Below are 23,348 nucleotides of genomic sequence, written 5' to 3' on the forward strand. Positions count from 1 at the left end.
AGAGGCAGTGACTGACTGACACAGGGCCCAAAACACCAGCCAAGAAGATGGCAGAGTAGAAAGGCCCTGAGCTCACCTCCTCTCACAGGCACATCAAAATCACAACTGTCTGCAGAACAACCATCGATGAAAAAGACTGGAACCTTCCAGGAAAGATCTACAATGAAAGGCATAAAGAAGGAACCAAAACAAGACGGGTAGGAGGAGCGGACTTGCGATATAATCAAATCCCATACCCTCCCAGGTGGGCGACTCACAAATGGGAGAATAATTACATTGCAGAGGTTCTCCCACAGGTGTGAGAGTCCTGAGCCCCATGTCAGGCTCTCCAGCCCGGGGTTCCAGCACTGGGAAGAGGAGCCCCCAGAGCATTTGGCTTTGAAGGCCAGCAGGGCTTAACTGCAGGAGCCCCACAAGACTAGGGGAAATAAAGACTTCACTCTTAAAGGGCTCACACAAAATCTCACGTGCACCAGGACCCAGGGCAAAAGCAGTAATTTGATAAGAGCCTGGGCCAGATCTACCTGCTGACCTTGGAGAGTCTCCTGGAGAGGCAGGGAGTGGCTGTGGCTAACCCTGGGGACAAAGACACTGGTGTCAGACATACCGGGGAACATTCAACTGTGTGAACACTCCTGGCAACTGACATCTTGGATCATTAGCGCCAAGACCTGGCCCCACCCAACAGCCTGCAGGCTCCAGTGCTGGGATGCTTCAGGCCCAACAACTAAGTGCACAGGAACACAACCCTACCCATCAGCAGACAGGCTGTCTACAGACTAAAGAACCCACAGCCGCCTGTGGACACACCCCTAGACAGGGCCCAGCCCACAAGAGGGCCAAGACCCAACTCTACCTACCAGTGGGCAGGCACTGGCCCCTCTTGCCAGGAAGCCTGCACAAACCTCTAGATCAGTCTCACCCACCACAGAGCAGACACCAGAAGCAAGAAAACTACAATCCCGCAAATCCCGCAATGCAGGCCTCCTGGGACTAGCTGGGCCCTGGCCCCGCCCAGTAGCAGGCCAACGCGACCTTCCAGACACCTCGGACGCCATAGTCAACTGCCTCCCCCCCCCCCCCCGCAGTGATCTGAAATGAGCTCTGGGATCCCAGGGCCCTGCAGCCAGACCCTAGGAACCAGCTCTCCCTGCCAGTAGTCCAGCACTAACCCCAGGATCTGGCTTTACCTGCCAGTGAGTTGGCAACAGCCTCAGTCTTTGGGACTCTGATTCCACCCACCAGTGAGCCAGCACTAGCCCCAGGGCCCCCTAGGATTCTACAACCAGCCACCTTGTGACCAGGCCCCACTAAACAGCAGCTAGCAGCAACACACAAGGCAGGGCCTGGCAACCGACCAGACTAGGGGCCAACCAAGCCTACCAGACCACCCACGTAGCCTGTCATAAGAGAAGGACCTACCCATCCCTCTTAGGGGAACCCCTAGAGCATATACCATGGGTGACAAGAGGGGAGTGCACTGCTCGGATGCATAGGATGCCTTCTCCAAGGTCGAGAAACGTTAACTTACCAACCACATACATAAAAATACAAATAGCAACTTAGACAAAATGAGGTGGTAGAGGAGTATGTTCCAGACAAGATAAATCTTTAGAAGAAGAACTAAGTGATATGGAGATAGTCAATCTACCCGAGAAAGAGTTCAGAGTAATGATCATAAAGATGATCAAAGAACTTAGGAGGAGAATGGATGCACACAGCAAGAAGTTAGAATTAACTAAGAGTTAGAAAACATAAAGAACAACCAAACAGAGATGAAGAATACAATAACTCAAATGAAAAATACACTAGAAGGAATCAATAATAGAATAAATGATTCAGAAGAACAGATCAGTGAGCTGGAAGACAGAGTAGTGGACATCACTGTCGCCAAACAGAAAAAAGAATGAAAAGAAATGAGGACAGTTTAAGAGACCTCTGGGACAACATCAGGTGTGCTAATATTCACATTATAGGGGTCCCAGAAGGAGAAGAGAGAGAAAGTGCCCAAGAAAATATCTGAAGAGGTAATAGCTGAAAACCTCCCTAACCTGGGAAAGGAAATAGTTACCTAAGTCCAGGAAATGCAGAGACTCCCATACAGGATTAAGCTACAGAGTACACTAAGACACATAGTAATCAAAATGAAAAAAAAAAGAGAGAATACTAAAAGCAGCAAGGGAAAAGCAACAAATAACATACAAGGGCATCCCCATAAGGCTATCAGCTGATTTTTCAGCAGAAACTCTGCAGTTCAGAAGGAAGTGGCACAATATATTTAAAATAATGAAAGGGAAAAACCTACAATCAAGAATACTCTATCCAGCAAGGCTCTCATTCAGATTCAATGGAGAGATCAAAAGCTTTATAGACAAAAAAAAGGTAAAAGAATTCAGTACCACCAAACCAGCTTTACAACAAATATTAAAGGAACTTCTCTAGGCAAAAAAGAAAGGCCACAACTAGAAACAAGAAAATTATGGAAGGAAAAACCTCACCAGTAAAGGAAAACATAGGAAATCATCCATACACAAAGCTAGTAGGGAGGTTAAAAGACAAAAGTAGTAAAATTGTCTATATCCACAATAAGCAGGTAAGGGATACACAAAACAATTAGATGTAAAATATGATATCAAAAACAGTAATCGTGAGGGAAGGCGAGTACAAATGCAAGGTATTTAAAATGCGTTTGAAATTAAGAGATTAGCAACTTAAAACAATCGTATATATGTAGACTGCTATACCAAAACCTCATTGTAACTACAAATGAAAAATCTATAATAGATATACACACAAAAAAGAAAAAGGAATCCAAACATAACACTAAAGATAGTAATCAAATCACAAAAGAAGAGAACAAACGAAGAAAAGGAAAAAAAAAAAAGACCTACAATTACCTTAAATGTAAACGGACTAAATGCTCCACCAAAAGACACACACTGGCTGAATGAATACCAAAACAAGACCTGTATATTTGCTGCCTACAAATTACCCACTTCAGTTCTAGAGACACATACAGACTAAAAGTGGGGGGACGGAAAAATATATTCTATGCAAATGGAAATCAAAAGAAAGCCAGAGTTGCAGTACTTATATCAGACAAAACAGACTTTAAAATAAAGGCTGTTAAAGAGACACAGATGGACACTACATAATGATCAAAGGATCAATCCAAGAAGAAGATATAACAATTGTCAATATATATGCACCCAACATAGGAGCACCTCAATATATAAGGCAGATGTTAACAGACATAAAAGAAATCGACAGTAATACACTAATAGTGGGGGACTTTAACACCCCGCTTACATCAATGGACAGATCATCCAGACAAAATCAATAAGGAAACACAGGTCTTAAATACCACATTAGACCAAATGGACTTAATTGATATTTATAGAGCATTCCACCCAAAAGCAGCAGAATACACATTCTCTTCAAGTGCACATGGAACATTCTCCAGGATAGATCACATGCTAGGCCACAAAACAAGCCTTGGTAAATTTAAGAAAATTGAAATCATATCATGCATCTTTTCTGATCACAACATTATAAGACTAGAAATCAACTACAAGAAAATAATTGCAAAAAACACAAACATGTGGAAGCTAAACAATATGCTACTGAACAACCAATCGATCACTGAAGAAATCAAAGAGGAAATTAAAAAATACCTAGAGACAAATGAAAATGAAAGCACAGCGATCCGACACCTCTGGGATGCAGCAAAAGCAGTTCTAAGAGGGAAGTTTATAGCAATACAATGCTACCTCAGGAAACAAGAAAGATCTCAAATAAACAACCTAACCTTACACCTAAAGCAACTAGAGAAAGAAGAACAAACAAAGCAAAAAGTTAGTAGAAGGAAAGAAATCATAAAGATCAAAGCAGAAATAAATGAAATAGAGACTAAAAAAAATAGAAAAGATCAATGAAATTAAAACCTGGTTCTTTGAAAAGGTAAATAAAATTGATACATTTTTTTAGCCAGACTCATCAAGAAAAAAGAGAGGACCCAAATCTTAGAAATGAAAAAGCAGAAGTCACAATGCAACCAACACCACAGAAATACAAAGGATCATAAGAGACTACTATGAGCAACTATGTACCAATAAAATGGACAACCTAGAAATAGACAAATTCTTAGAACGGTATTGATACAATCTCCCAAAGCTGAGAAATAGAAAATATGAACAGACCAATTACCAGTACTGAAATTAAATCAGTAATTTTTAAACTTCCAACAAACAAAATCCAGGACCAAATGGCTTCACAGGTGAATTCTATCAAACATTTAGAGAAGAGTTAAGACCTATCCTTCTGAAACTATTCCAAACAACTGCAGAGGAAGGAACACTTCTGAACTCATTCTGTGAGGCCATCATCCTGATACCAAAACCAGACAAAGATATCACAAAAAAAGAAAATTACAGACCAATATCACTGATGAACATAGAAGCAAAAATTCTCAACAAAACACTAGCAAACAGAATCCAACAACACATTAAAAGGATCATACACCATGATCAAGTTGGATTTATCCCAGGGATGCAAGGATTCTTCAATATATGCAAATCAATCAATGTGATACACCATATTAAGAAATTGAAGGAGAAAAACCATATGATCATCTCAATAGATGCAGAAAAAGCTTTTAATAAAATTCAACATTCATTTATGATAAAAAACTCTCCAGAAAGTGGGCATAGAGGGAACATACCTCAATATAAATAAAAGCCATATAGACAAACCCCCAGCTAACATCATACTCAATGGTGAAAAGCTGAAAGCATTCCCTCTAAGATCAGGAACAAGACAAGGATGTCCACTCTTGCCACTTTTATTCAACATAGTTTTAGAAGTTCTAGCCACAGCAATCAGAGAAGAAAAAGAAATAAAAGGAATCCAAATTGGAAAGAAGTAAAACTGTCACTGTTTGCAGATGACATGATGCTATACATAGAAAGTCCTAGAGACGCTACAAGAAAACTACTGGAGCTCACCAATGAGTTCAGTAAAGTTGTAGGATACAAAATTAATATACAGTAATCTGTTGCATTTCTATACACTAACAAGAAAATATCATAAAGAAAATTAAGGAAACAATTCCATTTACCATGGCATCAAAAAGAATAAAATACCTAGGAATAAACCTACCTAAGGATGCAAAAGACCTGTACTCCAAAAGCTGTAAGACACTAATGAAAGAAATTGAAGACCACACAAACAGATGGAAAGATATACCATGTTCTTGGATTGGAAGAATCAATATTGTTAAAAATGACCATACTACCCATGGCAATCTACAGATTCAATGCAATCCCTATCAAATTACTAGTGGCATTTTTCACAGAACTAGAACAAAGGATTTTTAAATTTGTATGGAAACACAAAAGTCCCCAAATGGCCAAAACAATCTTGAGAAAGAAGAACGGAGCTGGAGGAATCATAATCCCTGACTTCAAACTGTACTATAAAGCTACTGTAATTAAAACAGTATGGTACTAGCACAAAAACAGACACATAAATCAATGGAACAGGACAGAAAGCCCAGAAATAAACCCATGCACTTATGGTCAATTAATCTATGACAAAGGAGGCAATAATATACGATGGAGAAAAGACCATCTCTTCAATAAGTGGTGCTGGGAAAAGTGGACAGCTACAGGTAAAAGAACGAAATTAGAAGATTCTCTAACACCATATACAAAAATAAACTCAAAATGGTTTAAAGACCTAAATGTAGGACCAGATACTATAAAACTCCTAGAGGAAAATGTAGGGGAACACTTCATTTCAGGCACCCACTCCCATGGTCATATTCTTGACACTGTCATCAGTGATAACTGCATTACTTACTAATAAAGATTTTATGCAACCCACCTATTATCCTTCCATCTGACTTAGTCTAGTATTCCCACTTTCTCATATCATCCATTCTTTTCTAACTCTGCTCAAATTCCATATCCATTATGATAACCATTCAGCAAATTGTCCCTCCCTATGTCCTGGCTCTATCCTAGGTATTTGGTAAAACCCAGGCCTAATTAAACTGCCTGCACCATGCCTGTACCTGAGCAACTGAATGCTGGGCAGGTGGATGGAGGAGAAATTACATTACTGTAGGGACTGGTTTCACTTGAAATTCATGACCACAAATTCAAATGGTTAGTTAGCACTGCCTGGCCATTCTACTGCACTTCCCTAGTATGTTCACTTTCTCACTCATGGCATTGTGGCCTTGCCTGTTTCTCAGGTGGGAACTCCTTCATCTCTCCACACCGCGTGCACCTGGAGCCATATTTTAGGCCATACTCTGTTTCAGAGTCTTCCTTCTACCTACACTGTGGATTCTATTCCTTCTTACCTGCTTAATGACTTTGCTTCTACAAATGAACCTCATCCCTCCCTGGGTCCCACACCACCTCTTTCACCATCAAACTTTCCTCCTCTCCTTGAAGATTCCCATTGGACCACTAAATGTTATGGTCTAAGGCTTTGTCTTGGGACAACTTTGCCATTTATACTCTTTTAAGTATTATCAATCAGTCTGATAGATTTAAGTATCAGCCTTATGCTGATTACTCCCATATTTTATTTCCAGCTCTGATCTCTTCCTTGATTACCAGGTTCACATATCTATTGCCTATTTAATATCTCCATTTGAATGTTTAATAAACACTTTACATTTAAATGTCTAACCTAGAAATCATGATTTTCTCCTCTAACCCTGGCTCCTTCCTAGTCTTCCATGTCAGAGAGTGGTACGAGCATCTACCTGAGGCTCAGGCTGAGATCCTAGGAGTCATCTTTGAGTCCTCTCTTTCCCTCGCTCCCATAGCCAGTCCACTGTCAAGTCTCTTGGATCTAACATGTGGTTCCACCTCCACCATTCCCAAGCCAGCATCATCATCCCTTGCTTCGACTACTGAAATAGCCTGACAATTGTTCTCCCCACTTCTACCTTTGCCCATCTATAATTTATAATTTATTCTTTATTTGGCAGTCAAATGGATCTCTTAAAAATTTTTAAACAGATCATATACTCCCCCACTTGCAACTTTCCCATGGCTTCCCATTGCTTTAAAATAAAATCCAAATTCCTTCCCATGGCCTACAGTCTCTACATACCTGGACTTCCCCTGCCTACTTCTCTGTCCCCATTTCATTACATTCTCTCTGTGTCCTTCTAAGCTCCAGACCACCCCATTCCCCTTTTCTGCTTCTCAAACTTACCAAACTTCTTCCTGCCATACAGATTTGTACCAGTGGTTCCCTCTGCCCGAAGCTCTCTACTTCCAGATCTTTGCAAGGCTGGATCTTTTTTTGTTACTTAGGTCTCATCCTAAATGTCCCCTCCTCAGTAATCATTTTCCTGGCCACTCAACCTAAAGTCATCCCCCACACTCTCATCACTTCCTATCACATCGTCTGCTTTCTTTTCATCATTTTTTATAGCATTTATAACTTTTTGATATTTTCTTATTTGTTCATTTGTTTCTAGTCATTAACTGTTCCCTCTTTTTTGAGATAAAATGCACATAAAATAAGATTAACCATTTTAAAATGAACAATTCAGTGGATTTAGCACATTCACAATGTACTAAAACCACACCCTCTATCTGGTTCCAAAATATTTTCATCATCCCAAAAGGAAACTCTATACCCATTAAGCCACTGCTCCCTAATCCTCCCTCCCCCTTTACTCCTGGTAACCACCAACCTTCATTCTGTTTCGATGTATTTACCTATTCTGGGCATTCTGTATAAATGGAATCATATATGACCTTTTGTGTCTGGCTTCCTTCACGTAGCATAATATTATCTGGGTTCATCCACATTATAGCATATATCAGTACTTTACTCCTTTTTATGACTGAATAGTATCACACCATGTATACATACCACTCTTTGTTTATCCATTCACCCATTGACGGAGTTCTCCTCTTTTTTTCATCAGTGTATAGACTTGTCTGTCTCATCAAAGATGTGTTTAGAACAGAACCTGCCATACAGTGTGTGCTTAATACATGTTTATTTTATCAGTGACTGAGTGAATGATGAACTCTAGTATTTAAGGGACAGGTATAGGAGGGAGAAGCTTGGAAGCAGACTGGGAAAGAGTAACCAGAAAGGCAGTAGGGGAATCAGTGGAGAATAGCATCTTAGAAGTCAGAGAACATAAGAGTATCAAGAGAAAAGGATTAAGGAAGATGAGTTCTTTAAACTGTGTATTTAATTAACAACTAGGATGTCACTGGTGGTCTGAGTAGGAACCGTATTGCTGTAGAAGTAAAAATGCAGCAGTGGATGGAAATCACTGGACACGGAATGGTGGGTTGGGCTACGTCTTTCAGGAAACTCTAGGGCCACCATCACATCTTAAGTTCCCTGTGTGCAGACCTACAACAGTAGAGAATTTTCTTTCCTGGTTGACTCTGTAGTTATGAACTCCTCAAAGGAATAATGTAGAATTTTAGAGGTGGAAAGAAACCCAGTGTTAAGTTATACAATAGATACTCTTGAATGCTTTTTGTGCCTGCTAGTGCCAGGCACTGTTTTAGGTGTTGGGGTTAAAACAGTAAACAAAAATTGAAAAAAAAAAATCCTACTTTAATGGAGCTTAAGTTCTAGAAGAGGGAGGCAAACAAACCAAATATGGTAAAGTGCTATGGAAAAACAAAAAATAGGAGGACGGGACAGGGAGTCTACAAGGGAGGTGCTACTGTAGGGTAGCTGCGCAGGTGTTTCTGATGAGGTGATATTTGAGCAGAGACAAATCATCCTAAAATCCTAAAATCATCTGATATTAGAACAATGAAGCATTTAGCAATTTATCCCTTTTTTTTTCTCTTCCTGGACTGGAGTATGTGCTTACTTTGGAGTCCTTAAAGATCAAACTTTTGTTGATCAAAATTTGCTAAGTCCTCTTAGATGTTCCCTTAGCTTAAATGAGGAAGTTTATTTACTTTACTTTACTGTTATGGAATTTTATTCTGTTCAAATAATTTTGGCATTTTATGTCGAGATGAAACAAAAGAGCATTTCAGGGCTTTAGAGATCTCTAAAACATCCAAAGTTAATGGATTTAAGTCTTCTTCTTCCACAATAGCTTAAATCTTACTACCAGTCTCTCCCAAAGAAGGTGGTAGATTCCAGAAAAGCAGAAAAGTACTCATGGGATCTAACCAGTTTAAACATTTTCTGGGTTTTTTTTGTTATTGTTTATTTTTATAATTTGTATCCAATAGTAGTATATCATGGAGAGGCACTGAAAAATTACATAATACACTTTGAATATAAGCAAAGGTAACTGCTAAGAGTACTACTAGTTTCTGAGGTGAAAAACCTACATATCTTTTAAAAATCTGTGATTATTATGTTCAGTAAATCAAATCACAAGGTAGAAAATTTCAGCAAAGAACTGGAAACTAAAAAGAAAAATCAAATGAAAATCCAAGAACAGAATAATAATAAAACTGAAATTAACCTACATGAGGCCACTTCCTCAAGGCTGGGAGAGGTGGCTCTTTTATGCAGAGAAACCAACACAGAGAGTCAAGGAAAACAAAGAACAGAGGAATATGAAATTTAAAACCCTTCCCACCTGTTTTATGAAGTCGGCATAATCTGATACCAATGCTTGACAAAGACAACAAAGAAACATTACAGACTAATTCCTCTCATGAACATAAAGCAAAAATTCTAAACCAATATGAACAGACCAAAACCAGCAATCAAGTGTGGTTTATTCTAAGAATTCAAAGTTGGGTTAACAATCTAACGTCAAGAAAAAAACGCCACATTAACAGAGCAAAGGAGAAATTATATGGTCATTTCAATAGCAGTGGAAAAAGCATTTGATAAATTCAATATCAACTCGTGAAAACAAATTTAGCAACCTAGGAATAAAAGGAACTATCTCAATCTTTTAAAAGGAACCTACAAAATATATATAGCAAATATTACGTACAATGATGACATATTGAATGCTTTCCCTTTGCAATTGAAAATACGAGAAAGATGCTGGCAATACCACTTTTACTACTGAACATTCACTAGAGGTCCTAGTGTACAATAAGGCAAGAAGAAGAAAAAAAAGGTATAAAGATTTGAAAGTAGGAAGTCTAACTATCATTATTTTGATTCTGAATATAGAAAATCCAAAGAATCTACAGAACTGGAAAACATGTATAAATTCAATAGAATATTTCCATGGGAAAAGGGACTGAGGTCATACCTTGCACTATATGCAAAAATTAATTCCAGGTGTATACTTAAGTAAAAAATAAAGAGTCAAAGCTTCCGGAAGATAACATAGGATAATATTTTTTATAACTTTGGGACAGGCAAAAGCTTTAAATAGGACACCAAAAATATTAAGCATAAAGGAAAAGATTCATAAGTATGAATGTATTAAAATTAGGAACTTCTGGTCATCAAAACATTCCATTAAGGGAAGAGGCAAGCAGGAGTGGGAGAAGATACTTGCAATACATATAATCAATAAAGGGCTTATATCTAGAATAGACCAAGAACTCCTATGAATCAAGAAGAATTAAGAGAATCCAATAGAAAATTAGGCAAGAAAATCAAACAGACACTTTACAAAGGAGGATATCAAAATAGCCAATAAATTTATGAAAAGGTGCTCACCTCATTAGTCACCAGGAAACAAGAATGAAAATCACAATAAGATGTTGCTACACAGTGACCATAAAAGCTAAAATTAAGACCAATAACACCAACTGTTAGAAAGAATATAGAAAAGGAGAATACTCACACACTACTTGTAGGGATATGAACTGACTCAAACAGTTAGTTAGGAAAACAGCTTGACAGTACCTGCTAAAGCTGACCTTATGCATATTCTATAACCTAGCAATTCCACTCTTAGATATAGATCCAATGGAAATATGTACACATGTGCACCAAAGGACACTTGCAAGAATGTTTTTAGCAACAGTATTTGTAATTGCCCAAAACAGCAATAATTCAAATATCTGTCAAGAGTAGAATGGATAAATTGTATCAGTATCATTATATAACAGTATCATTATATATAGTATTTATATACAATGTAATACTATAGAGAAACAAAAATGGATAAACTACAGCCAACAATATGGATGATGAAATGTTCTTTTTATTACTTGGGTGGTAGTTACACTGCTGTGTTCCCTTTTCAATAATTCATCAAGCTGTCCAATTCTGATTTGCACATGTTTCTGTAGGTATGTCAGAGTCAATAAAAGAGTTTTTTTTTTTAAAAAAAACAGGCACAAAAAAATCACTTGTAGCTCTTTAAAATATACAGATCTTTGAGGGGTCTTAGAATGTGCAGAGGTGACTTGCATTTTTTTAAAAAAAGAGTCACCAGTAATTCTGGCCTGTTCTAGAGGTGAAATACTTCGTTAAACATTATGGATTCTTTCCTTCTATAGGTAGTCATGGCCAAATGACTCACAAGACCCATCTTGGAGTCCTATTCAAGGAGCAATGTTTTTTTTTAACCACTATGTACACATCAGTATACCAGTATCAGTGTAAGAGTAATCACCCTATAAAGGAAAAAGCAATAACCAATAATCAGCAACTCACCATTGGGAATACTTCATCATCACTAACCAAAGGACTTGTCATTTCTTTGGTTTCAAATGGCAAAGGTGGCAACGAAGGTGTTGCACTTTTGTTTGGCTCACGATCGTGGCTAAATCTGAAAGAGAAGGACTGGTTGTCGTTATTGCTACCAAGGACACCTGCTTATTTATGGGGCTAAGGATTTAAATTTCTCTGATACCTAACTGCAAGGAAAATACAACAAAACGTTTGGGCTTGTTATCTGGGTATTTCTTGGAAAATAATTTTGCTGATAATTTCTATTCCACTTAAAAGACTTAGAATAATTAATAATGAAGCAGAAAACTCTTGTAATTGTTAAAAAATATTCTGCCATTCTTATTGCCTATGTTGCTTCCCTTTCTGTGTTTTACTGTTTTATCTCTTGGCCATTTAAGTAAATAATATTAAACCAGTTTGAGAAAAATTTCAAAACAGTTAACACGGCTGCCCTTGACAGTTCTATATAGACACTTTTTTTTATTCTCTATTTCACTTAACCTCACTGGCTTTCTTAGCAGAATTATTCTTTTTTTTTTTGATGCTAAAATAAGTCTCTGAATAATAATAATTCTAATTTCTAAGGACCTTAATAATTTATAGTATGTTTTCAATTTACATCACCTCCTGAACTCCTCCACCCTTAGTTGTATGACCTTGAGCAGATGACTATATCTTTCTGTGACTTTAATTTTTTCATTTATAAAAAAAGTTTGTTACGAGAATTGAACTCCACAATTTGATGAAAGGCGCGGTATAGAATTTGCTGTTTGTGCTAAGATATGGGGTAGAAGATGAGACTGAATAAAATACCAGTGAGATTTTAAATTTTGGTATGCTGACTAAACAAATGAATAATAAAACAAAGAAACAAACCAACTTACCCTAAAATTTTACACAAAAAGGTCCTAACAGTAGGGGCTGTTTGGAGCTAAATAAATATTTTTTCTGAACCTTAATTCATGAAAATGGGGTTTAAATTTAATCAGAATCATCAAAGACCATGAAAACATAAAAACCCCTTGAATTTAAAATTATTTATTTATTTTTACTAATAATTCAAATTCTCCACAGGTATTGATTAACCATTTTCAAAGTCTTCATATTTTAACTTCACACAGTTCAAAAAAGTTACATTCTTTTCCTCTGTTCTTATCCAAAGACTATCTATATAAACTTGTTTTTTATTATGCAAACATTTTCAAAGCTATGCATACAAATAGCAATAAAAGGTAAGTGAGGCATCTGTAAATTAGTACATAAAAACAAACACAACATGCTTTACATTTTTACTTATCTTGAAATAGATCTTTTTTAAAAAAATCCATTCTTCCAAACCATAATTACCATGGAAACAGAACAGCAAATTAAACAGAAATAACATGGTTTATGATGTGCACAATAAAATGAAACATCCCACGATTCAAATAGAATTACAACAATTGCCTAGTACACCTGCATAGAATCTTCAGCTGAACCTTTTAATTTGAGCAAGGCTACCATCTATACTTCAAAGCACAGTGGGGAAAAAATAAGATAATTATAGAAGTGGTTCAAGAAATATACATCTCTCTATAATCTCAATTATACAGAGAATTCAGGGAAAGTACTATTTGTCTTAAATTATCTAAATAATTATCTCAATTATCCATTTGGCTTTGGATGTATAGATACAATTTTATGGTCTTAACTACTAAAATTTATATATGAACATTCTCTTTATTGTAAGATCAATAAAATGTAGAAATTGAAAGGAAAGACTGCATTATGAAGTAAAGTACTTTTGCTTTAAATCATCTTTATATCTAAGTTGTTCCTCTAGAATACAGCTATTCAAATACTTCATAAAACCACCTTGCGAAACATGCTAAGAATATCAATTTAAAAGCTATCTTAAAAATTATTTCAGAAGGCTTTTAATACACTCTCACAAGCTGGTCTGTTCAATTAGCTTTTCCCCAGGCCCCATTCTAAGGCCTCTGCCTACTTTGCCAGGAGTGCAGGACCTGGCTGCTTTGTTGGGAAGCAGAACTCTACCCAACTTGAGTCGGCTTGAGACCTCAGTCACCTCTGCACAGCTTACAGAGTTGTCCGACGGTACATCCAGTCCTGGCCCTCCATTAATTTTATAACCCTCCCTGGGTTGTCGCATAATGTCCTCAGCATGGAATAGGATCCCTGCATAAACTATGCTGACTTACCTGCCTCCGGCCTCGCCTTCTAACGCTCCACATAACGCTCCCTTATTCTATGAACTACTCATTATTTCCCGGCCTAGAACTCTTTCGCCTGCTGTGTTTTTCTCCTGATTAAGCAACACCATGGTGCCAAAATTTACTCAACTTAACTTTTTTGCTTCTAACCAGCTATTCATTCCTTGACAAGGGATCCTGTAGAGTGATTAAGACAAACCTGACTTTGTGGTTTTTTAGTATTAGAAAATTTTAATTTATTGACTAGATTTGCTTGTGATTACCAAAATCTTTCCGGTACATGATATAATTTTTAAAGCCGTATATTCAGTTTTAAGTATGAATCGCATATAGAGATAAAACTCCATTTATTATAAAACTGATTTGCCATTAAAATTAGTTGTATATTAATAGCTCTGGATACCACTACTCTAAGTGGGAATGTAAATGATCCTTAAACTTCAAAACTCTAACTTTTAAAAACTTTTTAAAACATTTAATACATCCTCACCAAATTCAATTTCATCTCATTCATTAATTTTTTTAAAGTGCTGAATAACTTTCTTATTGGAAAGTAAATCCTCTGGAATATCCTAAAATGCTTCACATTTTAAGTGGATGAGCATGAAAATTTTCTTATCACTTCTAACAGGAGTGAAAAACAACAACAAAAACTGAGTTACCTCCAAGTGGATAGAAGATTTTTTTAATAATACAGTATACAAATCTTCCTCAGGTAAAAGCAAGAAGTGGCTAAAAATTAGACTACAGACTTAAAAATTTTGTGGAACGTTATCTTTATATACCTTTGCCTAAAAGCTTTTTCCTTTCTAAAATAGCTTAATATGACCTTACTGCATTAGCCATTGATATGTAAATATGACTATGTATTTTTTTTTTATTATTTTCTGCCTAATCAATACATACAGCTTTCACTATTTGACTTCACTGAGCCGTGCTGTGAGGGAAGGAAAGCACACTGCCTTTTTCGCTTGCTGAAATTAATAGGTATGTGCTTTACAGTTCTCCACTGGTGAGTACACAGTGTCCTTGCCTCTCAACAACTCTTTCCCTATAGTGGGTTTTACATGGTAATAATTTATTCAGAACATTTGAAATGCTGTTTCTTAAAAAAATCAGGTCACTGGAGAACACTGAAATCAGACAAGCCATTAAAACAAATTTAATGAAACTTTCAACAAATCAGACTGGCAGGACACAAGGCTTTGCAGCAGGAATAGTCGCCCAAACTGCTTATTAAGATAGTCTCCTGCTGGGCATTTTACCTCTTACGTTGCTCTCTGTGTCCCCTACTGTCTTGTTTTCGTTAGGCATGTTTAACACATTCCCTACTGCCTGGCAAAGAGAAAAGGGAGCAATCCAAACAATAAAAACACTCTTTAAAAATAGTAAAAAGCAGAGTAGCTGTCTTTTTGTTTAAATAACACCTAGTACCTTCATCCAAGGCTTTCAAAGTTATTCCCAACAGGCAAAAATAGGAAACAATGTTGTGCATCTAATGGGCGCTCAACACAGACCAGTGACGAAGATACACTGGAAGACCCTTTGTAACATAGGGGCCTGCTTTCTCCTACAATGAGAACCTATACACATGGGGTGGTGAGTTGACCCATGGAGAAATGAATCCATTGAGTAGGGGAAGCACTTTGTAAAGAGTTCATTCTATATTAGAAAATACATTCTTACCCTCACATGAAGATTAGGCCCCTTTGGGGCTTCCCTGGTGGCGCAGTGGTTGAGAGTCTGCCTGCTAATGCAGGGGACACGGGTTCGAGCCCTGGTCTGGGAGGATCCCACATGCTGCGGAGCAACTAGGCCCGTGAGCCACAACTACTGAGCCTGCGCGTCTGGAGCCTGTGCTCCGCAACAAGAGAGGCCGCGATAGGGAGAGGCCCGCGCACCGCGATGAAGAGTGGCCCCCGCTCGCCGCAACTAGAGAAAGCCCTTGCACAGAAACGAAGACCCAACACAGCCATAAATAAATAAATTAAAAAAAAAAAAAGATTAGGCCCCTTTGGACAGATTTTCAGTTATACTGGCCGGTCAACGTGGGCACGCTCACCAGAGAGCTGGCCCCTGGTGTGGCGCAGCGCCTGCTTTCATCCTCCCGACACCGCTTTTGTGCTGCTCCCACCCCATCACAGCACCCCACGCACAGTGCTTTTTGTGGGTAGCGGCCAGTCTTCCCTCATTTCCTTCCCTAACCATCTGAAGAGGAGTTATTACTTTAGCACTTCCGAATGCTTTCCGTTTCTTACATCAGGTTAGAATATATCCCTCTAATACATACAGGGCTGGGGCGGTGGAAGTGGGAGAGAATTGTACTACATCCGCAAGAATGCTGAGCAGACATTTTTAGTACAGCCCCTGGATTTATGGATTTATCTACCTGTAGAACTGGACCCCTCAGTTACAAAGACGAGCCTGGCATCACTATCCCCCCCAACAGGACTACCTTTTGAGGAAATGTCAGATTCAGCCATTTGTTTATCCACCAAAATATACTTTTTAGGTACTGTGAGTTGTTGGAGCAGTATTAACATTATTATAAATACTAACAATTTTGTTAGTAATAATAACATCAATAATAATGGCTAACATTTAGGGGACTATATATTTTACATGGAACTATGTTTTCTCCTATAATCCTCAGAAAACCCCTATAACTATTATCTGTATTTGTCAGACGGGCAAACAAAGGTTAAGTGAATTGCCCAAAGTTGCAAATATTAATTATATTTTATGAAAACAATATGTAAAGTTTTCATGCTAAGTATTATGAGCTTCAAAGCAAAAGTTGTATTGAAGTTGGGTCTGGACTTATTAATTTACCATTTCTCAGCACCATGGAATGTTAATAAATCAAATAAGTTTGGGAAATGTTGCACATCATACCTGTTCCTGGAAACTCACAATGTAATTAGCAATATTAATGGCTTTGAGAAATCCTGTAGAAAAGAAACTTGTTTGTCTTGCTGAGCATTTTCCAAGTATGGGAAAATGGTGAAAGAACTCCAGAGACAGTTCTGACTCCATAAATATTTTACTAAAGTTGAAGAAATTAGCCAATGTTATGGCTGATGTATTTACTTAAATTTTGAACTAAGACATTTTAAAGAGCCTGGGGATAATGAGGGCAGCAGATATTGATTTTCCACACTCTTCTTTCCATACAGAAAAGACCTCTCTTACACATCCATAGATTCTTTCCTATGAAATGACCACAGTTTTTCACCACTGCTGGAGTGTCAATATAAAGTGTATATATATTTGAAGTTAAGTCAGACGTGATATCTTCCTATATTTTGACGTAAAAAATAAGATTACTTATTGGTATATTCTGTATGCCACATCAGGTTCTAAGAGGGGTCTGAAGTGACGAAAATTCATTTTAACACTCTACCCATTTCACTGTTATACTTTGAAAGCTATTGGCAACACAGAATTTCATATAAAACAGTATATCTAGACTATTGAATTATCACCATAAAATAAATTTTAAACAACTGAAGAGAAAGTATATAAAATTATAATTTGAATTGTTTAAAAATAATGTCACTTAAATGTTTGTACATTTATGTCCTTATGTAATGGTGTCAGCATACCAATCTTCATTTTTTCCCTTATTTTTTTGGCTCTGATAGGCATACCTTCCTGTTTCTTCGTAGGTATTTTGGTTAGCCCATGCTGATTTTCCACTGGCATGAAGTTTTGCAAGGTCATTTCGGAGCCTTTCATTCTCATATTCCAGTTTGTTAATAGATGTATGCCTTGCGTTTTCCCTGTTAGTGAAGTTCATACTCTAGAGAATAAAATAAACTATCATTGAAAAAATTGTTACTTACAAGTGACATATGTTTTCTGTGCATTTGGACACACGTTGGAAAGACCCTTTAATTTGAGTCAAGTGATGTAGCTCTACTCCTGTGTGCCTCCTAAATGCCTCTTCTCACCCCCACCTTCTCACAACACACGTCCTCAGGGACAGCTGCCACTGAACACATCACAGTAAAAGGGGTACACACACTACTACCCACGCTCCAGTACAGAAAACGCTCACCCCATGCATTACTGTTCTCTGCAGTTAGAACAAATTGTCTAGATAAAGGAGTTTTTGTGTTTATAGGGTATGCCTTCTAGTGCTGATTAATAATGGAACCAGAATTAACATAGCTTTCAATTTTAAAAGATTTTTTTCTGATTAAAACAATACGTGTCATTACAGAAAATCACACATCAATTCCCCACTGTTGGGTGATGCAACAAATTATATACTAAATCCATGTAGACTGGGATATGATTCTGTACCATTCTATACCAAGATCATTAGATCCTGGTTAAGACCGTGCCAATACCACACAGTCTTGAGCAATGTAGCTTCATGATAAAGTTTTACTCTCTGGTATGGGCAACCCAATTTTAATGTCTTCATAAAAGAATAAGCAACATATTTAAATCACAAAATGAGAGGTTTAGAGCAAGAAGAAAGATTCCTGATGCTGTTTTAATTAAATGCTGTAAGAAGTTTCTTAGGGAGAGTCTAAACTTTTCTTCTCACAAAATTTTAAAAAACAGGATATACACTCACATAAAAACTAATGAAAATGCTTTAAATGACCCCATGTAGTCCTTTATAGTGTTATGATTCGAATACCTATGAATTATTTAGTTGCTAATTAAACAATAGCTCTCTGCTTTCAGAAGGATAATATTTTAGCACAAAAAGCATAACATGAGTAAAATATCTTTTGAAGCTACAAATGTCTATGTTTAAAAGCTCATAAGACTATAGTTGATTATGGCTTAGAACTTTCATTTTTAAGTTTCTAAATTTAAGGCTTTGAGTGCCATTTCATATGGGCTGCCATGTCATAAAGTCATTCAAAAATTTTTGACTAATTGCACATTTAAAATTATTCATATACTATCATATTAGTATCAACATTGATAAGTATAGAAATATATATGAGGCATTTAAAATGTTTACCTATTTGTTTTATTTTTTGCTTCACAGGCAAAGTCTGTTTATTAAAATTTTTGTTTACTGCCTAATGTATTATAGAAGTTTATGAAATTTAGAAAGATCTTACTTTTGAATGAAAAAATAAAGTGCTCCAGGAGATCAAGCGTCCTCAAAACAATACAGCAAGGGTTATATACTTATATGTCTATTGACCAAGATGCCCTTTGGGAAAGAAGGGCCATTCAAGGTATTTCTCTGCTTGTTAGGCCCTTGCCTTTAGTATATCTCAACTTTGCTCATTTGAGATACACTGGTGCATATAAAAGACCAGTCTATAATCTGCTTTAAAAGAGAAAGGATTGTTTATTCTAAAATTAGAGCAGATTTGTGATAAACATAAAGGAGGCAGATCTTATAAAATTTGCCCTCATAAGGAGAATACTCATATGCACAGATCTGTTTGAAAAAGATCTTGGAAAAGATTCAAAATTTTACTCCTAAAAAGACATCTACTAGTCAAAATATATAATTCTTGATGGTCTGCTGCTCTGTTACAAGTTTATTCAAAAATTTTCTATAAAATTAGATTTCATCTGTGACTCTTTGGCCCAGTGTTGGTTTAAAGTAATTAAGAATGATAGTAATGATTTTTTTAAAAACCCAGAATTTTCTAAATGTACCAAAATTAAATATGTTGTGAGCATGACCTGAAAGAATTACACAGGTAATGTATTTACACGATTTGTATTTAAAAGCGTTTTCCAGTTTCCTGGACAACATTTTCGGGCTCTCTCATTTTATTTTTTTCCTAAATACTTTTCTAGGGATTTCAGAAATATATCCTCCACTAGATGGTTATCATGCATTGATTAAACTTTACCTCTGTACTGCTGGTGGGTTCTTTTACAGGCCCATTATCTCAATTTCTTGTTTTTTTCCCCCCACATTTTAAGGTTTCATAGTTTTAATCGACTTTTTTTCTTGAAATGGAAAAACCTGCTGGTGCCTGTTTACTTGAACTCACTGGCTCGAGGCCAGATGAGTTGCTGAACTGTCTGAATGATAGTACTTTGTATGTGCACTTTTTCTCTTAAATTCATGTGTATTCTACAATAGTAATTAGGCTAACAAAGTACTTCTACAAAAGGACTGGCTTTAATCATGTTAATTTAAGGTTACTATATTAATTTTTAGTATGTAAATGGATGTTTTAGATGCTTATGAGGGTACAAATTTTTTATGCTGTTATTTTATTTAGCAAACTTTATGGATAGTGAAAGGCAAATTAGTCTTAAAAATTACCATAAATTCTGAGTTCTGATTAAATCTAACTTGATGACACCTTCATTAAATAAAAGAAAATTTAACAAATACAAATATAGGTCTAAATAAATATGGAATCACAAAAAAACTATCATGATAAAATTGATTCTTTGTTATTTACCCAGGAGCAGAATAAAGATAAACCCCTCACTTTTCTCCATACAGTCAAGTTTTTGCACAAAAAACCTCTTGCTAATACTGTTCCTATTCTAAGTATCTCACTGAAACCGGAGGAAGACTTACATAACAGGTGGATAGTCCCAACAGTAAATTCTCCAGAGGAAAATGGGGGTGGCCACAGCCCCAGGTATGCAATAGGTAAGAACTGAGTGCAGGGCTGCTGTTCCTACCTGGGTAGGTCCTACCACTGGGTGGGTGTCATTTTTCAACCTTTTTTTCCCCTAAGTGTAAATAATCAGGGAGTTTCACAATTAATTAAGCAGAAAAGTTCTCAAAAAGTTCTCAAAGCTCTAGTTATTCAGAAATGACCAACTTGTCATTCATATTCAGTAATTCCACTTGTCTAGGAAGGAAAAAATAATTGTTATTTTAATATTATACAAATACTACATATTTTAGAAGATCTAAAAATAATGATGTAAATATTATGTTTCTTATTGCCTGAGGTAAAGTTTCAGCACAAATTATTTAATTGTATGTTTACTTATTAATTTTAGTTATTTCAGAGAGAATTAACTAATTATGGGATTTTAACATATAACAGATATGAGTTTTCTTTATTAAATCTTTAAACAGATAAGTGCTAAATAAGTGACAATAGATTATAAAGGCTTAAAGAGCCAAGAGTCATATTGAACTCTTTTTTATTATTCAATAGACACAAGATTTTTCTCTTTGGGCAGTGGCTTGACTATTTCAATTATCAAAGTCAATTCCAAATCTTCATATATAAAAAATGGAGAGCAATTATAAAGTCAATTTCCTATGAGGGGAATGTGTTCAAGATGGCATAGTAGGAAGACCCTGAACTCAACTTGTCCCAGGGGCACACCAAAATTACAACTACTTATAGAGCAACTACCTATGAGAACAACCTGAAGACTAGCAGAGAAGATTTTCCATGACTAAAGTTATAAAGAAAGAACCACAACGAGACGGGTAGAAGGGGTGGAGACACGGTATAGTCAGGACCCACATTCTTGGATCAGCAACTTTCAAACAGGAAGAATATCATAATTGCAGAGGTCCTCCCCAGGGAGCAAGGGGTCTGAGCCCCACATCAGGCCCCCCAGACTGGGGGTCCTGTACTAGGAAAATGAGCCCCTAGGATGTTTGGCTTTGAACACCAGCAGGACTTATGTTAAGCCAGAGGGCTGTAGGGAACAGAGACTCTGCTCTTCAAGAAAACACACAAAATTTCTCATGCTCCAAGTCTCAGCACAGAGGCAGAGTTTGAAAGGATCCGGGGTCAGATAAACTTGCTAATCTTGGAGAGCCTCCTGGAGAGGCAGGAGGCAACTAGGACTCCCCTGGGGATGGTGATACAGGTGGCAGCCATTCTTGGGAGCTCATTCTACCACATGAACACCAGCACTGGCAAGCACCATTTTGGAGACCTCCCTCCAGCCTCTTAGTGCCAGGGGTTACCTGCCCACCAGCTGGTTGGCACCAGTCCCAGGACTTCATGGGCTGCACATCCAGCTGTGCCAGGACATGGCCCCACCTATCAGAGGTCTGGAAACAGCCTCAGGCCCCACAGGCCCCATGAAAACAATGAACAAGATGGCAGTAAGCACATACTTATTAATAATTACTTTAAATATAAGTGGCCCAAACACTCCAATCAAAAGACACAGAGTGGCTGAACAGATTAAAAAACAAGACCCATATATATGCTGCCTACAAGAGACACACTTAGATCTAAAGACACACACAGACTGAAAGTGAGGGGATGGAAAAAGGTATTCTATGCAAATGGAAATGAAAAGAAAGTTGGGGTAGCAATACTCCTATCAGACAAAATAGACTTTAAAACAAAGACTATAACGAGACAAAGAAGGACATAGCATAATGATAAAGTGATCAATTCAAGAAAAAGATATAACAATTGTAAATATATATGTACCCAACATGGGAGCACCTAAATACATAAGCAAATATTAACATAAAAGGAGAAAGTGAAAGTAATACAATAATAGTAGGGGACTATAACAACCTACTTACATCAATGGACTCATCATCCAGACAGAAAATCAATAAGGAAATACTGCCCGTAAATGACACACTAGAGCAGTTAGAATTAATAGATACATACAAAACATTTCATCCAAAACCAGCAGAATACACATTCTTTTCAAGTGCACATGGAAAATTCTCTAGAATAGATCACATGCTAGGCCAGAAATAAGTCCCAATACATTTAAGAAAATTGAAATTATATCAAGCATCTTTTTTGACTACAATACTATAAGACTAGAAATAACTAAATGGAAAATTAAAAAAAAAAAAAACCATGCTATTAAACAACAAATTGGTCACTGAAGAAATAAAGAAGAAAATACAAATATCTGGAGACAAATGAAAATGGAAACACAACAATTCGAAATCTATGGGAACGAAGCAAAAGCAGTTCCAAGAGAGAAGTTTATAGTGATACCAGCCTACCTCAGGAAACAATACAAATCTCAAACAATCTAACCTTGCACCTAAAGAAACTAGAAAAAGAAGAATAAACAAAACCCACACTTAGCAGAAGGAAAGAAATCATAAGATCAGAGCATAAATAGATGAATTAGAAGCTAAAAAAAATAGAAAAAATTAATGACACTAAGAGCTGCTCCTTTCAAAAGATAAAAAATTGATAAACCTTTAGCGAGACTCATAAAGAAAAAAAAAGAAATACAGCCCAAATAAATAAAATCAGAAATGAAAATGGAGAAATTACAACTGACACCACAGAAATACCAAGGATCATAAGAGATTATTATGAGCAATTATACACCAATAAAATGGACAACTGAGAGGAAATGGATAAATTTTTAGAAATGTACAATCTTCCAAAACTGAATCAAGAAGTAGAAAATATGAACAGACTTATTACCAGTCATGAAATTGAATCAGTAACCAAAAAACTCCCAACAAATAAAAGTTAAGGATCAGACAACTTCACAGGTGAATTCTACCAAACATTTAAAGAAGAGTTAATGCTGATCCTTTTCAAACTATTCCAAAATATTGAGGGGGAAGGAATGCTTCTGAACTCATTCTGT

The 23,348-nt window shown here is 36.7% G+C and overlaps 1 protein-coding gene across 11 annotated transcripts in view; it reads right to left on the reverse strand.

Annotated features, from left to right (window-relative positions):
* DEUP1 (deuterosome assembly protein 1) overlaps positions 1–23,348 on the reverse strand; it is a 247,949-nt gene that overhangs the window by 26,196 nt on the left and 198,405 nt on the right. For all 11 annotated transcript variants that reach the window (XM_082409952.1, XM_082409954.1, XM_082409957.1 and 8 more), the window contains 2 exons: positions 17,483–17,634; positions 11,602–11,716 (listed from right to left, as the gene is read on the reverse strand). In XM_082409952.1, coding sequence (XP_082266078.1) covers positions 11,602–11,716; positions 17,483–17,634 — 267 coding nt within the window. The remainder of the gene's footprint in view (positions 1–11,601; positions 11,717–17,482; positions 17,635–23,348) is intronic.

The sequence above is a fragment of the Balaenoptera physalus genome (assembly GCF_965194825.1).
Source record: "Balaenoptera physalus genome assembly, chromosome: 10".
In the NCBI taxonomy this organism is placed as follows: Eukaryota; Metazoa; Chordata; class Mammalia; order Artiodactyla; family Balaenopteridae; genus Balaenoptera; species Balaenoptera physalus.